Raw genomic sequence first — 18,610 nt, forward strand, 5'->3', positions numbered from 1 at the left:
AGCTACTTCCTTTTTGGTAGAACTTCCTTTTCTGAGACTGCGCTCCTTCAATTCACACACTTGTGCTGCCAGAGCAGAAGTGGGTTGTCCACCCCACCTCTTTCGTGTCTTCCCCGCTGTCACACAGGAATTTCCACAGCTTTCTCCGTAGGTTGTACCCTCTCTCTGGGGAATGTCTGAGTTTGGTATCAGAATCTCTGATCTGTACTGCCGAGATTTGGAGAAGGCACTCTTTAATCTCCTTCTTAAGTTTCTGGTGCATCTTCTCTATCTTCCATTTACGCACACGTGTTTCCACAGCCGCAATTCTTGCATGTGTTGGGCCATGCACAGAGTCTGCATATGCTCGGAGCTTCACTGCCATATCCTGCACAGTCTCATTTGCACCATAATCTGGTTTCATTATTGCTAAAGAAGAAGCACATTCTTGTGGCCCAAGTTGTATGAGTTTTCACCACATCAATGGATTAACTCTGATCCGGTCTGGACTCCTCAATCCTGGGTCATCTGTGAAGACAATCTGTACCACCCCTAGTTCTCTCAGGTGCTGGATCACTTGTTCCATGGTCTTCCACTAGGATTGCTGCATATAGAGATCATCTCCGCACAGATATCTATCCCTGCACCATTCAAGACCTGTCTCCAGAGACTGTCAGACTCAGCCCTCCTTACTATCTCTTGGACGATAGCTGGATCACATGACAGGGATCCTAAATGCCTCACTTCAGCACCATCCAGCATCACATCATCACCTGCAGCATCCCAAATACAGATCATCCAACTTATTATGGATTCATCAGACCGTCAGATGTAGTCCTTTCTTAGGCTGTGAAGGTCCTTTATGGACATGGACTCAGTAATGGTTTCTGTGCCTGAGTCAGTTGGTGGCTTTGAGGTTCCTTCCCCTGCATCATCATCATCTTTCACTGGGCAATTGGTTTTGGTTGTGTGCTTTGTCCTCACGACAGGAGCCACTGTCAGTGGCTTAGACTCTTTATCTGGTTTGGGCTTGCTGTCTGGTCTGGCTGCAGCTTGAGTGACTGGGGTGTCTGCTGATTTATCTTCCCGCCCCTCTACCTTTACCTGCTGCTCTACAGTGCCTAGCAGTGTGCGATAGGCATATGCCAAGGCCCAACATATTACAATGAGATTTTTCTCATTAGAATTGTCATTGTATTTCTCTCTCAGATATTCCTCCACCTCAGCTCATTTCTGAACAATTTGTTCGGGGGGAAATTCCAAGTGATTGGGTCAGAGAAATTCTTCAGGGTTTGGCCCATATCCTCCCATTCCCCACACCACTCAGGATTTTCCACTTCTGGGTCAGGTGTCTCATCAGTCACCCTGGAAATCTGAGCTCTGATTCTAGACAAGCTGCAATCCACACAGAGGAAGATTACCAGATTAAATACCAGGAGGGTGGTCTCTTTAACATCCAGGGGAAACTGAACATTATCAAAAGATAAGGTATCAAATTTAAAGCAGAGGGAGATTAAAGGCTAGTAAACCCCATCTCCTCCTCTTCTAACAAACTGGGTGCAATTTTTAATAAACCCCCAAAACAGGCTACTGAAACTAGGACTGGGATTAGGATGGAGAAACCACATATCATACACACTTTGAACAACTGCATGTACCTCTGTTAACTTCTTATAAATCATTTATTGATGCTGGTGCACTTAGCTTGGCAAAAAGTTAGAGTATCTTTACATGCCAGCAAAGACAGTACTATGAATTACAAACATGTTATTCAGGGTAGGAACACATTTTGAAGAATAGTATAAAATAAAAGATATGTCATGTGTGCCAGCTTAGACAAATTTGGAAATATATTCTCTGAAAGAAGGCAGGTTACAACCACCCCTCCCCCACCAGGTCTGCGAAAAAATAAATTTTCCTCGAAGAAAAATGAAAGAGATAAAAACTATTCATTTAACAAACACATGGGAAAAGAATAATAATGCTAAATAATAAAACCTCCTGCTCTGCTGAGAGAAACCTGGGGGAAAAGTTAGAGTCCTTCTGCAGATCTCCCTCTCCCTCCTTGGAGCTGGGACGGGGTGGTGGGCCCACCTCCAGGGCCAAGGCCTCGGTGGAAATATGTTGAAACAGTCCAAAAAAGAAGGAGGGAAAAAACGAAGTCCCAGGAAAACAAAAGCTCAGCTCTCCGTCTCTCTTTCCAGAGAAAAAGGCCGAAAGCCGGCTGGAAAGCAAGCAGTGCTTCCTCCTGCTCCTCTCTCTCTCTGCTGCCACAGCTGAACACAGAGAACTGCCTCTATCTGTGTGTCCTTGAAACAAACTGTAAACTGCTTTGAAGAGTTTGCTCAGTTTTTTTTTCTCCCCCCTCTCAGGCTCAGTTTAAAGGCATAGAAAGGCACAAAATTAATTTCTGGGCATAGAACAACAATATGGGATACACATCATAAAGTCACCCCAAGACATCATGTCAGACTCTTCTCTGAAGGCGTGCAGATTTTTTTACTCTAGCCTTTTTAATGCTATACTCCATTTTCCTGAGCCATTTTGGCTCACTGTTTTTTCTTATACTGATTAGATATAAGGGCAGCAGATCTGTGTTAATGTTAGACCACCTTTTATCATTTTTTCAGCTACCAACAGTTAATCTCATTACACTTCCAATCAGTAAGTAGATAAAGTCACCAAGTGCCTACAGAGACACACCTCTTTTATGCATTGTAATAAAACTTCATAATGAGTACTTAAGGATAAAAGGCTCATTAAAATGCCCTTTTTCCATTTGAATACTTTTTTTTCTAAACTAGTCATAGTAAGTAGAAGATTGAGAGTCTAGTAATGGGCCAAATTATCTGATGCTTCTGAAGTACCTCTATCCATTTAACAGTTACTATAATTGATTTTTAATCTAATAATTTGATACCTACATTGTGGTGTTCATCAACACTTGTGAGCTGAAAACTTTTCCCCATCCTCAAAAGATCTGTAAGAATTCTTTCAAAAAGCATAACACAGAATACATAACTGTTTTTCATGTACAAACACTTTATCTGCCATGAGAAACAAAAAATTTCCCTACTACTATAAAAATATTCTGAGACTATCATGTAAGGTAACTGAATGCTAGCAGTATCCCTGCAAAGCTCTGGCACAATCATGGAACATGTTCTACACTTAAACTGAAGAGCAGCTTTAAAATAAAAGTTAAAAAAGGTCTGATTTCCTCTTCTGTTTCACATTTAAAAGAGCTATTCAGCAGACCTATTTTTCCACTTGCTAGTGAATGAAATGGGTCACCAACCCAAGTCCTAAGGAGACTCCAGAGCTTCCACCAGTAAAACAGAGCATTCTCAAATTTTCACTGGTGCCCCCTCATTGAATTCAGCTCAGATAAACTCAGAGACAGGATCATTGAATTCAAAATATTAAAAGGTAAAAACTAAAGTAGCTCCAACTTTCCGTTCTCTCCAGGTCATGCACCTTACTTCTCCGTCAGACAAGTAAATCCTCAATGCTATCACCCGCCAGGAGCTTGAGAATAGCTCTAATAGTGAAGCTTAAAAAAGTCCTGATTTTGAAGTGTTTGCTTTCCAGTGACTAAGGGGTGTTTGTGCTCCCTGCCCAACCTTTGGAAAGAGATGGACACTTCAGATGGTGCTGCTAAGAGACCTAAGAGGCAACGTGTATGTGCTGACATCTAGTCAATGGGAAATGTCAGGGCTGCCCTTTCTCCATGTCATGGAACAGTCATTCCACAAAACCCACATACAGTCTTGCTGCCTCTCCATCAGTATGAGTGCTCCCACCTGCTCCATTAGGTGCTCAGTCTGGCACAAGGAATCAAATCAGGTCAGGTAGGGCAGTGTGCCAGTGCCAATTTCGTCCCATCCCAACCCTGCCTGAAGCCCTTCAGACCAAGGAAGGAAGGGATTATCTTCTTCAAGACATTACTGGATGATACAGCGGACTTCTTTGGGTTTGTTTCCTTTTATAAATTAAAGCACTGCTACTATAGGGGAAAATTTGTAACAAGGAATAAATTTGAGTGGAACAATTCTACATTCTATAGCTTTCATCTTGAATGGCTTCCAAAAACCCTCATTTAACTCAGCAAATATGATAAGTTTAGAAAAACAGTTTTGTTTTTCTAAGCGTAAGAAAAAAACCTGGAGCACAAGTCGTCTTGTTATGTTTATTTGTACTAGCCTAAGTAAAAACTGTCACTAAAATCTCTCGTGTTTTGCATGTTCAGCTAGACTTGAGGGACACAGAGCTGCTAATCAAGTATCAATCTCTGATGCTCAAGACCCACTGCCTGCGAGCACAGAGCACAGGCTTTGTGTCTTCCCAAGGCAACGACATAAAGGAAGAGGTGTGGGACTGAAAAGATACTGTGGGACAAATTTCTGAGGGCGTATTTTTCAGCTGGAGGTCACTCAGTATGTCTGTAGCTCAATTTAAAAATAAAATACAGTTGGATAAACTTTATCCATGTACAACATCAGAAATGTGAAAATGCTGAAAAATATTTAACAGATTTATTTATCAGCATTCCTAAATTATATTTTCAAGTATAAGCCATTCAGAGAAAAGAAGAATGTTAGGCCCCAAAATTGTATCTCCCTACCCTGCTAACCTACTGAATACTACACATGCAAAGTGTTTAATACATGCAAATGGAGAGGGGCAGCGGTGCAAATACTGCACTTGCAACACTTCAGTCCCAAGTGTAGTGATCACAACAGACCACCTCAGCTGCTGCCTACTCTTGCCTCATGGGGTCTGTGTGTATCTGACCCTACTGATTTCCTCTAGCTGGAAACCTGCTTCTATACCTGTCCCAAACTGCCCTAAGGAGTCCAGACAACTAAAGACTCATAAACATTCAAGAACTAGAACAAGGCAATTGACAAGGCTTCATAAGCAGCGAGAATATTCATATGTAACTTACTAATTATTCAATTATTACATGATAGTAACACTACCAAAGTCATGACAGAAAGTGTCAGACATTGTGATTTCCAGCACAAATTCCTTCAGGGTACAAAACTGCCCAAACTGCCCAGATACAGATATGATGTCTGTAAAAATCTGCCATTGTTGCCATAATAACAAGTACACAGTTGAACAAAAATATTTACACATAAAATTTTAAAAAGCACTATTCAGCAGATTGAGTTGAAATTATACTGAATATACTTTCTCTCTTAGAAATTCAGAGAGACATTTTCTTGTGAGGTACCACCAGACTTGTTTTTCTTTTTCACCACACTGAGTACTTGCAATGACAAGAACATAGTCAGGAGAGAAACAAATGGAGTTTTCAGTTTCCAGTGATAAAGTGGGTATCAGAGTAGTGGAAGCAATTCGAACCAGCCATATCACTTGCATGTTTTCACATAACTTAAAAGATGATAGTCATGGAAGGTATGACACATGAGCTTTTTGATACTAGTTTTCTAGACAGCAGCAGGTAACAAGAAGGACTAGAAAGAAAAGATGGACATGAAATGGTTTGCTCTCTCTTGCCAGATTTTTCTTTTTTCCCTGCCCTCTTATCTTCCCTAGGTGTAGGATGCATAAGAGTTAATACAGGATTAAAATTTTAAAGTATATTTAGTACTGGAGCATAGAGCTAGAAGTGCACTGATGCTTCAAGAACCTTAGGTCAAAAGATCAAAAAAGATGAAGGAAGACTTCCCAAATATGTATAATAACCCTGCAATTCAAATTTTAAATATCTCAATACCTCTGTCATGACTCAGCAAAAAGTTATAGATTTTTAATTGGTGGGGAATTATTTTGCACTCTCAGATGAAAATCCACCAGTGGGCTAAATTTTCTAATTCTAAAAGAGATGATAATGAGTACTTCTATGATATTCATCATATCAGGAAAAAAACAACAACAAAGAAAACAACAAAAAAACCCAAACGTTTAAAGAAAGTTGAAAGAAATCCATGAGACCATGATCATAACTCATGTGGGACTTTTTAAATGAGGAGAGAAACAAAGTTCTGTACTCAATTCACAAAGAACTAAAAAGTTCAATTTTACATACCTCCTTTTGCACTTCAGTGCTGAATTCACAAACCAAATATTCAACTGACCATTTTTCTTTCATTTGTTCAAAAATATGAGAAAGAAACCAATTCACCGCATGAGGCTGAGAGTTTAAATAAAAATATTGTGTCTGTAATAAATAATGCCCTAATGTACTGTCCCAACAATTTAAAATTCTTAGCTCTAACTAGGTTAATAGAGACATATGCAGTTTTAAAATTACAATTTAGCTGTAGTCTTCATGTCTTCAGCTGTTTTTCAGAACCATATTCACTTTACACAAAGTGTAAAAGTGTCTACGGACACCTTCCATAGGAGTAGCAATGGGAAAATAAAAGGAAAATGAAGAAAGCATGAGAAGTTTTGCTAGAATTTATTTTGAAAATTAGTTTTAAAATAAGATATCTCTTCATGGATTTACTTAAATGAAAAACATTAGGGCTGATATTACTTTTAGTCATACAAACCTTTGACACCCTTATTTCTCGTGCCTTGCAGTTACTATGCCCATTAGAAATGCCCCAAAATAGACTGATTCTTTTCAAACTATTTTTAGAAGATCAAGAAATATAAATATTTGTGATATGCAAGCGTTATCAGAAACATAAATAGATATCCAAAGTGGGCAAAGCTGTGTATTAAGTTACCAAAATTGACACATAGGAAACAGGAAAAAACCACGTTCATGGTAGAGGCTGGTTTTGCCCTGGGCAAAATGAGTAAGTGATAGGAAAAAGAGTGTTCATATGACTGACGCTGGACGAAAAACAGTGTTTTGCTTAATTCACCTGAAAGTCCTTGCAAGAAAAATGCAAGTTACTTGTTTGGGTTCAGTATTTTAGAACTTCTTGGTAATCAAAACAAGGCAGAGTTCTAGAAGTTACCTCTTGCCTGCTGAAACTACATTTCAGATGCATTTTTATTTCCATTTCCTTGTTGAAACGTATCTGACATTATATTTCCCCAGCTGGGAAACAATTCTCATGTGGGATGCCTAGCTATTTTTGAGACAGATGAAGACATAATTCATGCCTTTGGTTAAGAAAAAAATCGATCATTCCGATGAGAGCTACTATATGGTTTTCAATAATGTGCTTTGGAAATCCCACAGGAAGGTGCTCTTGAAAAAAGATTCATTTTAAATTATCCACAGCAATATTTGCTCTCCAGGTTCAAATTCTGGCCATAAATTTTGAATGCTACTATCTTTAGAGTATGAACAGAAGTATCAACTCAACAGGGAAACTTACAGTTTTTAGTTGAGATAAAGGACTGCCTGTTTGTCATGAATCTTTGAATATATTGGCAGTCACTTAAGGTAAACTGAGTACATAATGCATGGAGAATTAATCCAGAGAGATAAAAATTGTAGATAGTTTAATTTTCTTTTTAGAGGTACGGAGTGATGTGTTTCTGTTGAAAGGTGCAGTGAAGGTTAGGAACCTTCACCCTTGAAGACATACTCACAGAAATATGTACATACACATTTGTCTGAACTACCATTGTTCTCTCATGTTTTGGATTTGTGTTGTTTCTTGGGGTTTTTTCTATTTTGTTTTTGTTTGTTTGTGTGTGGGGTTTGGTTCGTTTTTGTTTGGGTGGGTTGGGCTTTTTTGGAGGGGGGGTTGATAGTCACATCTTTCCTCTGTTCTACAGGCAGTTCAAATGAACAAGGTCCATGGTTCTGGCAAAGATTACAGCAGTTATATCATAATTAGTCTTCAGGCACTTTTGATTTTTTTAGAGATGGTTTCTCTTATATACAGGGCTCTACTCCCACAGCTCCTCACCTGGGACAATGCACTTGGATTCAAAGCAGGATCTCAGGTATTGCACACCGTTTTGTCACACAAACCCAAGATTGAACTGACACCAAATACATGATATGGCAGCAGTTTCTGCCAGGTCACTAACAAGTTGGAACTGGAAAGAAAGGAAGTACAACTACAAAACACCATACTAAGTTAAGCAGATACACAGTTAAACTCATTGATTCTGAAAGAAGAGAGCGTGGGGGGAAAAAAAGAGGTGTTTTAAGGAGACAAAAAGTAACAAAGAGAATCCTATGAGCTTAAATACATGGAAAGACCACTACAAAGCACTTGTCTGGGTTAAGAAAGGTGAAAACGGTGAGAAATAGAGCATGTTCCCACTGCAATATGGTGGAGAGATTAATAGTTCAACCACAGCCTTCATTTCCGCTTGGCAGCAATGAGCTCTGACAATCTCTGAATTAGGTGATTTCCCTGTTTTTTCCAGGTCACAACTACATTTCAATCATACATTACACATGTGGGATAATACCCATTATTTGGAATAAACTCCATGAGATTCAGGTTAGAAATAACTCATTTAATATAATGTGTAAATGGTAGAGCCATTTCTACACTGCCATCTCAGCTCCTCAACCCTCTCTAAATAGGTTTATACAGTTGCGTCTTACTCCCTAAATGGTTAATCCAGGCCATTTTACCCTTAAAAAACAGACCCTTTTTCCTAATTAACTATTGAAACACATTCCATGGTCCTCAACGGGAGCCATAACAACAGAAATGTACTTAAATTAGTAGTGTCACAAGTATTTTAATGTATTAGAAGGTTTTCAAATCTGATCAAAATCAGAACATGATTCTTGACCTATTGATATTCAATAGAATGCCCATATGAGCTCAGGGACATGACAAACTGGGAGAATAAATAAATAAAAGCAACAGTGCATGGATGGTCTAACCAGTACAGTCCAGCACAAGTTCTCCAGATACCTCTATTTCTCTCTTTTGTACCTCTCAGATCTGTCTGAGAAAAGCAAAGCTCTCCTAAAAAATCCCACCAAATTTCACCTGCACACTGTTCTGCACATAAGCGAACCAAGAGAACACAATGGTGGGCTTGGGGACTTTTTTTTAAAAAGCCGTTCAGTTCAACTGAAAATTTTCTTCTCAAAGTAGAACACAGATTTATATTAAATTGAAATCTAATGTATTATCTTTTCACCCTTTAATAAATGATTACTTAATTTAAAAATGAAACTGCCCCTTTGTAGTCAAACGTTAGGAAAATGTCAAAATTTCACATATCCACTTTCTATGCACACACTTTTCTAATTAATTTTTACTGTATCATTTATTTTGCAGCTTTCAAATAGTAATGATGCACTATAAGGACATCTTGTTGCTTTCCTTAATACACATATCAATATATATCGTATGAGGAATTATTACAGTGGATTGTATGTCTCCCATCCCAAATGATTTACTGGCGTATTTAGTAGACTAGCAACCCAGCTTCAAATTTGTGTTTTAAAAATTTATTTTAAAAGTATTATTAAGACAGCATAAAATTACCATAAAATATCCCTAATTATTTCTTTCCTAGCAGCTGCATAAAGAGAATGGCTGACTTCTTTATTCACGAAGATCTGTAGGTATTATGAAAAAAACAAAGAAGGAAAGGATTCTACAAGGCATTAGTGACAAGGTGAGAACATCTGTTAGTTCAATTACTGTTGCTGAGTAATTTAAGTTAAACAGTCATTCTGTAGTGGTCACTATTAATACAAATTGAAAATGCAGAGATACCTGAATGAATTGTGTTTAGCCTGCAAGGAACAAAACTACAACTGTCATTCTTGTAAAATATGTACAATTTTTAATTTTTTAAAAATACATTGGAAAAGAACTGAAAAATCCCATTCACATAGTCCCTTTCTGTCTCATCACTGAAGGAATCAAAGGGAGCTTGTAATCCATGCACTCGCTGTGGGAAGGACTCTGCAGTATCGCAGTGTCCGAATGGTGAACCATGATCCAGACCGTGGGCTGCCCAAACAGCTCTTTGGCCATCATCACCTTCTCTGATAGCTCTGCAGCTCCAGGGAGGGAGCAGGATGACGTGGTAAGCAGCCAGCAGCTCTGTCTTGCAAGAGGACTGAACATGCCTGACCTCCCCCTTGCCTGACATGGGGTGTATCCAGCAGGCCATTACTCTGTAAAGCTAAGTGAGGTTTCTTCTTCTGCTAAAAGCTTAAGATGGAAGAACAAGGCTTTTGGTTTTTTTACAAATCTGCAGCCACGGGTAGTGTGTGCAAGCTTGAGCAAGTGCAAATAAAAAGGAGCTATTGCCAGCATGGCTTAAAAGGCTTAAAAATAGTGAACAACGAGTTGGACTTAAAAAAAAAATCTGCTAAAAACCTGTGTTACACTTATGTGTCAAAGACATGGTGACACTGTTCTGATAATTTTCAAAACTGATTGACTGGCATTATCTATAAATGTTACTGCAAGGGTGAACCCATCTTCTGGGTTGACTACAGTCAAGTCCCCCAGGAACATTACCATAGAAGCCAGGCAAACACCTACATAAAGAAGAAAACATTATCATCCAGCTTTTGAGTTCAGGGAAATTTATCTCAGGCTATGTTCTACATTTCCCTGGTTTATCTCCCAGGGAAAGCATCACCACCACACAATTACTCTCCTGGCGTAGGCACAGAAGAAAGGCAGCTCAGTTTGCACAGTCTTAAAAAGGGGGTAGAACAATGAAGCAAGAAACTTTACACTCAATACACTTCCTATTTACTCTCTAGGGGAATAGATTATTCTTTCTATGAAAGTGATTATGCCTAGACCATAAAGTAGGGAATTAAAAACCAGAATACTCAATGTCTTGCCTGCAGTTCAGTAATTGCCTTCTCTACAAATGTGCTTTTTCAACCGTTAGTATTCTATTATTAGGACACCATGGATAATAATGCCTTTTATTTTTCTTTATACATCATTTGTATTTCCCTTCAGTTGCATGGAATTTAAAAGAGTGAAAATTAAAAACTTGAGATTTTGTCAGTGATGTTTATGGACATACGCTTTATCTGCAATGATACACACATTTCTCACACAAATAATTTTCCTCAAAATTTTTCCTTAAAAAATATTGCACAACCGAACACAATTTATCCACCTAATGTTAAAATATGCATAATTTCATGTAAACAAAAAGGTTTATATGAAAATAGATCCATCAAAATTTCCCATTTGGAACACTACCACTTTTGTAAAGACTATTAGGGGCTCGTTTAGCAAAACACAGACAATAGCCTTGTAAGTTGCATGTCAGAGAAGAAAAAATTAACAGCATTGTGGCCTACGTATCTGTATCAGACTGATGACAAGTTTTTTGATTCCCATGTTCGTTTATATTGTATAACACTTTATGTTAGAATTTGGGTATCTTACCTTCTTATTTATGTAACTTACCTTCAGTTCTACCCACATACGCAAATTCTATTTAGCAAACCAGAACAGGATTATCAAGACATCAGCCTCAGCTGTCTCAAAGAAACTGCCTTTGCACTCTCTGAATTTAAGCGGAAAAAAAAGGGCTAGTAGTCCAGGTTCTGGCTCAGTGAAGATAAAACACCTCTCTGTCCTAGAGACAGACTATCCATTAGCCAACATCCCAATCGAATTAGGGAGGAATACCAGCACTGCAAGTCTCACCCAGGAATGAACTGACAGCTAGCACAACACATTCCCTCTGTGGAACTGAGGGCTGAGCAGCCCTCTGCTCTGATAAAGCTGGGGAGCTCATCTACTACAGCAATGCTGAGCAAGGAGCACGCATAGATTTTTCCACTCAAACTGCAAGCAAATGGCGTGTTTGGGCTTTTTTTTTTTCCCTGTAGATTACACAAGAGATGGTGCTGGTCAGCACATGCCAAGCACTCATGACCACAGCTGGTCATCATGATCTGGTAGGGAAGACTGCAGAACAAAGAGGAACCCTCAAGCAAACCTTGATGTGACCCAAGCCATGGGCTTGTGAGAGGACACAAATTCACTAATTCAGTAATTGATACATGAGGCATTTTCCAAGCATAACAACCCAAAAAGGCAAAAAAAAAAAAAAGAAAAAAAGGCACTGCTTGTGTTTCTGTTTCCTTCTTCTAGAATTAGGGATTTTCTCCTACCTCCTATTTCCATCTTCTTAATGTTAGGAAGGCAGAAGACATCAATACAGAGGCTTTGTTGCAGAATTCACAGACTTTATGACAGTAAAAGAAGATGGACTTTCCTATGTCTTCTTTCCCCTGGAGTTACTTAACAAATATCTTCCCCTCACTCCGCAAGAGACAGACAACTCATATTTGGTTCATGTATCTCTAAAAGGCAATAAAAAAATTTCCTGCTTTAAGCTAATTTACTTCAAAATTGCCACTCAGTCTGTACAAGTGTACTTATTTGCAGTACTTGACTAATTGACAGAACTAGGTAGGGCCTAGAAAATATATTTTAAAATATCTCCTTGGACGACAGGAATTAAAATTGAATAAAAAGAAAGCAAAAATATGTCACCTCCCATTTCCACACAGCTATTAATTAAAAAATTTAAACTGTAAAACACCATCATTGACAGGAAAACCCCATGTCTTGTAGACAGAGTCCTGTTAAAATAAAATAAAATTAAATTAATAATCCAGTCAGTAAAGATAAGTGTTTTCATCCAACACGACCAAATACCCACTTAACTCACCATCTCTCCCTTCCCACAAAATTTCCCAGTCAGTAATCAAGAGGAGAGACAAAAGCCTTGAATTTTCACCTGGCTTTAGAGGAAAGAAAAAGTTATTTGGTTTGACAAAAGTCATTGTGTACCTACCACAGAAACAGCATGCTACTGAAGTAGGAGTTTTCTTCTGTTGTCTGGATAACATAAGTGTTCTTTTACGATAACTTTATTTAGGAAATAACAATGATCCAACATCATAGAGACACATAATACATGTTTTTGTACCGTTGGCAACAAACAGAACAACAAGGAGAGGACACCTAGTGGTGGCCTGTGATACTCAGGGCTGGTACCACGGGAGCAACAGATGAAATTTTTAATGCAGGCCCTGATGTGGCAAAGGTCTCACACACTTAATTTTTAATCACCTTAGTAAAACTTAGCATTTCAGCAAGCTTGTATTTATGAGCTTTTCTGAACCTGAAGTACTGTGATTATTAGAAATAACCCAGCAAAACTGGAAAATGGTATGTCGGTGTGATGTGCTCAGAAGTGTGTTTCGTTAAGCACCAGAACTTTACCAACAACTAGAGCGGATATCGACACTTACATAGGTTCATGAAACTCAAAAATGTTTGGCAAATTGAAAACCAGGTTTCAGTAGAAGTTAAACCAAAACAAGACATGGCTGCAATTTACAATTTTTGCACATTTTGCTATATGACTTTTTGCAGAATGTAACCTTTATTACATAACTTGCAATAAGCATTGATTCTCTTTAAAAATGGTTCTAGTTCTACATAATCAGACATCTCAGAACAAAAAGGACTTAGGGCATATTTTTGGAAGAACCACTTCTATTTACTCATAGATTTACTAAGTCTTGTCCTGTGTTTAGAATAGCTGTAAGCAAAGGTATTGAAGTCTGGGTTTTATGCAGCTTTTGGAAAATATTGTTATTTTAAAGAATCAGTAAACTAGTATCATAGGCAAATATAAAGCAAAGTGGCATATCACTTGGCATGGAATAATGTATTTATTTTAATTGTTTTTATCTTTTATTTTTAATTGTTCAGGGATCTATGAGCATATTTAACTAAGAATAACTTACTAGTTGTAAAAACACCATTCAAGGGTCAGGGGTTCACGTAGTCTCATAAAACTTAAAGTAAATACGAATTAGTTCCAGTATCTCCTGTTCAGTATTTTTAGGAACTTAAATTTTAAAAAATCCGAAACAAGTCCTCAGTCAAAAATTACTTCTTAAGTATAATTTCTGTAATCACCAATTAAAATATCAATTTTCCCTTGCATATAATTTAGTTTCAGTAAATACACGATGTATTGTCAATATCTGAGTTTAAAGGACTGGAATATTAGAAATAATAGCTAAAAAGAAGTTTCAGGGAAGTGTGAATTTGCAAATTCAGTAAATGATTTCCTGCCCACACATCTCCTGTCCCTTTCTTGAAGTGTTTCTTCCCATTTCCACTGAGCCATTCATTTGGATAAGTAATTAACATCAGACTGATATGAATCTATCAATCAGTTTTCATATATATCCCACCACAGGCTATAGCTGTTCCATAATGCTTAATGAAGAGAAAGCTCCTGAAATGCATACATTATTTACCTCAATATTACTTTAGGTGGCTGTTGGCAGCTTGATCCTAATTTAATCGACTTAAATGGTGTGGAAATAAATAATGAAAAGGAACCATCTTTCACCAGTGTCATAAAGGAATCTTTTAAATTTTTGCCGACTCATCCTAAAGTTCAGGATATCAACCACCTGAATTCCAGATATGTGCTATCGAAAAAGGAAAAGCTCAGACAATGTCAGCCTCCTATTTTCTTTGAGGATGTAGAAACACAGGGATAAAACTGCCTTATCATACAACTTGGTTTGTTCATCCACCAGTTATCCATGAAGTATTCTCTTGGCACATCATGAAAAATGAGTTTGCTGGCTGTCCTCTTGATATTTTTGACATAATGCTCATTATTCTGGATCCAAATACATATACTTTAGATTTATCTGCACCACATTTGAAACCAACATGTCAGCTCATACACAAACAGGCTCCAGTTCTGTGCCATAAACATTAGTCAATAGTTGCTCCTTGTTGTCCATGTGGAAACACACATATACAGAGAACATTAATATCAGCAGTAGTCTCACTGACTACCCCTGTGGGATAATCCAGTTATTTTTTCCCAATAATTCAGCAAATGTCATCCCTAATCAGTTTTTTCGTCTGTTTGTTTGTTTTAAAACATTAAGCTATTATAACACACATTTTCCATGGAGCCATATATGAAAATCTATTACCTTCTTTATTTCTGATCTCTGTAAAAAACTTAACAAAACAAACAAACCTACCTTTTTATTCTTTCACACATTTCATTTGGGATTTATCAGAGCCTGATTTTGGACTATGTATTTCTCTCTGCTCTTGCACGTGAGAATTTTTTTCAAAATCAGACAAGGAACTTTTTGCTGCTTTATTACAGTCTCAAAATAACCCCAAACAAACAAAAAAAAGCCTACCTTTAGATCCTCTTTTACTTTCCTGAGAACATATTTCACAAATTTTACTAGTGGAATTAAAGGTGAAGTTGCAGTCAAGCAGACATTAGCTAAAGAGAAACAGACCAAACAGCAACTATTGCTGATTTGGACCACATACTCTGGTCACTTTTAGTCCCATTTAGCGGCCAGTTCAACTATTTTTATTTAGGATACCTGATTACTGTTTGACAGCAGACAGAAGGGGAGGAAAAAGGGAATTCATTTCTCTGCCTGGTAGGCCTTTACAGTGGCAAGCTAATAACTCAAGCTGCCAGAAAATAATGTCATTGAATGCATTTCAGAAGGTTGTCTCTCTGTGAAGCACAGAGGAGACAAAAGCACAGCTTTATGGTAGAACTGAAAAATATGCCTAAACACTTGCCTTGGTTAAATTGAGCAAATCTACAGTGCTCTATTTCTGTGCAAAAACATCTTTCAGTGCTTTACAAAGAGGCAAAAAGAAGCAGATTTACCAAACAGAGTAATAAAAAATAATTTCAGGATCTTTTTGAGAAACTACTATAAATTTTTCTGACTTTTGATACTTAGCATCAAACAGCATCATGCCATTTAAAATTATAATCTGATTTTATTTGTGAGGTGGCTCTGCTCTCAGGTTTCTCTTAAACCAGAAAGTGCATATTATACTGGAGATAACCAGCAGAAAAAGAACCAAAAATGATCCTTCCATCATTCCAAACGAAATCATCCTTCAATATTCATTTAAGTAAATAAATCTTTATCAAACAGGTAAATAAATTTATGCAAATCAATTTTAATACTGCTTCCATGATAATGCTCTACAAAAGAATTCTCTTTATGCTTACTGCAAGAAAGGTTTAGAAAACAGCAGTTATTTTTCCCATGGCTTTAGCACTTCTGTTTAAAACACATGATGATATTTAGAACTACAGAAATGAGGACAGGCAAGAAACAAAATGACTGAATCATAGTGGCATGTGCTAATGCATTGAACATTTCCTAGCCATAAGTATGCCAAATTGGAGAATGCCATAATTTCCTGGAAAGGTCACTATAACAAACTGACAGGCAGCATAACATCATGTCTGGAAACAGTGGAGTTGACAGTTTAGAAGGCAATGACTCAAAATTTGAACTGCCCATTTTTCATAAAGAAGGGCAGTATTTATTATATTCAGCCTACATACAGCGTTCAAACAATAAGCATGCCAGGAAATCTACTCAATGGTAAATGGCTTCAATTTCTCCTAAAACAGAAAAATATGAACAAGGGTTTTTTTAAGTTCTCCATGACTACAAGATTATTAATAAATTTAAGTGCGAGTCATCAAACTCCGATTCAGGTTTAGATGGTTGTTAAAATTTCTAGCATTCCTTTCTAGAGCCTTACTCTGATATTTTGGACATTTGGTAACATCACTAGGAGTCCATTCATGCAAATTGTATTGATGGTGCCAAACATTTTTGGTCTCTGTCATTAGCAGAGAGAAGATGGTTACCCAGTGCTGCTTTTTTCCAAACAGGCCTTGCCAATAGCACGCATTTGTAATTACACCAGCTAGTGAGTAAACTATGTATTACATTCTTGTTCTTGTGTAGCTCTTCACAGAGATTGACTAGTGTTGTGTAGGAATAAGATCTTAGTGAAAGATGTTATAACCATATAAATCTTACCTCTTCCCACTGGTGTATGTATCTAATCAGTCTTGAAAGGCGCAATAAACGTAACAGGCTGAGGATTTTTGTAAATCTCACAATACGAAGTGCTCTTGCTGTCTTGTAAACCTCTGAATCCATTCCTTTTTCTACAATGAGAAAGATATAATCCACTGGTATTGATGAGATGAAGTCAACCACAAACCAGCTTTTTAAGTAATTCATCTTAATGATTTTTGGGTCCAGTATTATTTCAGAGCTGTCTTCATTTACAGTCCCAGTTCTAAAATTCATGATCAAGTCCAATAGAAAAACAGTGTCTGATGCCACATTGAAAATAATCCATGGTGTTGTTGTTTGTTCTGTGAAGAATGTGATCCCGACTGGTATGATGACAAGGTTTCCAACCATCATTATGAGCATGATTAAATCCCAGTAAAACCTAGGAAAAAAGGAAGAAACAGAATGGTTGATATAATGTGGTAAAATATTACAAAATGGTCTCTATCATGCCACCCACTTCACCACCAGATTTTGTTATTACTAAGAAAATTCTCATTGTTTTAACTCACTCAGCATACTGATGGTCATTACAGACAAATTAATTAACACTTCATTATGTGCCTTTCTTCTTAAAAATATGCATCTAGAATAAAGGCAGTACTATGGCTTATCACTCCATGGTATATCACACACTGAAAGGTGTGCATGTGTGGCCCTGAGAAGACTTATCCAGACTTCTGTCAAAACCTCTTTGTGGTTTCATACAGATAAAACCAATGTCTTGTGCCAATCAGAAGTGCTTTAGCAATGCAACAGTTTTCCTAAGATTTCTGTCGAAGTGGAAAGCCAAATCTCTGACAGATAATATATTAAATGTCAGTATCTCTTTGCAAATGTACTGATACCATTACAGTGCTGGAATAAAATTACAAGAAGAGGAAAAAAGCACTGAAGAAAAAAATAGAAACAATAATTAGATAACATAAAAACCTCCATCCACTTTTACAACCTTAACTGAACTTTCATGCATTTTTACAACCTCATAGTCTATCTTCTTTCAGAACTAGCCAAGAAATTTTAGAAAAAATAGTTGCAATTCGCATACTAATAGAAAGGGGTACTGCATTTCACCATTTTGCCTGGAAGGATCTAAAGGCTCCTCTGTAACATTGTCAGAATGCTAACCATGCTTGATACAATATGGTAGAGAGTCAGACTCATAACTTTAATATTTGTGATGGAAATGCTGAGTAAATGCACCCATTACACAGAATATCTATCCTGATGGAAGATTTCTGGGGGACAGTAGCATATAACAGATTTTAAGCAAATTATGATAAATCCTAAATATTAAATAGTCAAAGAAAACTATTCTTATGCAGTAAAAGAACTGAAACGAAACTCAAGAAAGCCTGAACCCAATGCATAACCTCTTACTCTGTACAAGAATATAATCTGGTCAACTAAAACTGATTTGGAGAGGTACAGAAACCAATCAACAACAGTTGCCCATCAACTCATTGGACTTTCTAGAAGACTAGAGGCAGCAATGGCTCCACAACTATCTCTCTGCCCCACCCCTCTGTCACAGTGGGGCCTGGTGCAGGGGACATGTCACAGGCACACCACCAGTGCGTTACTTCAACGCTGACTTCCAGGCCACTTCCATCATACTAACACCAGCTTCCTGACATGAAACAAACATCCTCATCTTGGTAAAGGTTCATGGCAACCAGCAAAAATAACAGTTTAACTGGCCACCAAACATTTCAGAACCATGAGCCTAGCTCGTGCTAGACTTGCACAGAGAATATCGATTGTATTAGATTCAGAGATTGTTTCTTGTATTATCAA

At 37.5% G+C, this 18,610-nt stretch overlaps 1 protein-coding gene across 1 annotated transcript in view; it reads right to left on the reverse strand.

Annotated features, from left to right (window-relative positions):
* Positions 1–17,191, reverse strand: part of HCN1 (hyperpolarization activated cyclic nucleotide gated potassium channel 1) — a 181,515-nt gene extending 164,324 nt beyond the window's left edge. Inside the window, exon 1 of the mRNA XM_017730194.1 lies at positions 16,772–17,191. Within this exon, the coding sequence (XP_017585683.1) occupies positions 16,772–17,176 (405 nt within the window). The 5' untranslated portion in view covers positions 17,177–17,191. The remainder of the gene's footprint in view (positions 1–16,771) is intronic.
* Positions 17,192–18,610: the final 1,419 nt, after the last annotated feature.

The sequence above is a fragment of the Corvus brachyrhynchos genome, unplaced genomic scaffold (genome assembly GCF_000691975.1).
Source record: "Corvus brachyrhynchos isolate BGI_N302 unplaced genomic scaffold, ASM69197v1 scaffold42, whole genome shotgun sequence".
NCBI classification, from domain to species: domain Eukaryota; kingdom Metazoa; phylum Chordata; class Aves; order Passeriformes; family Corvidae; genus Corvus; species Corvus brachyrhynchos.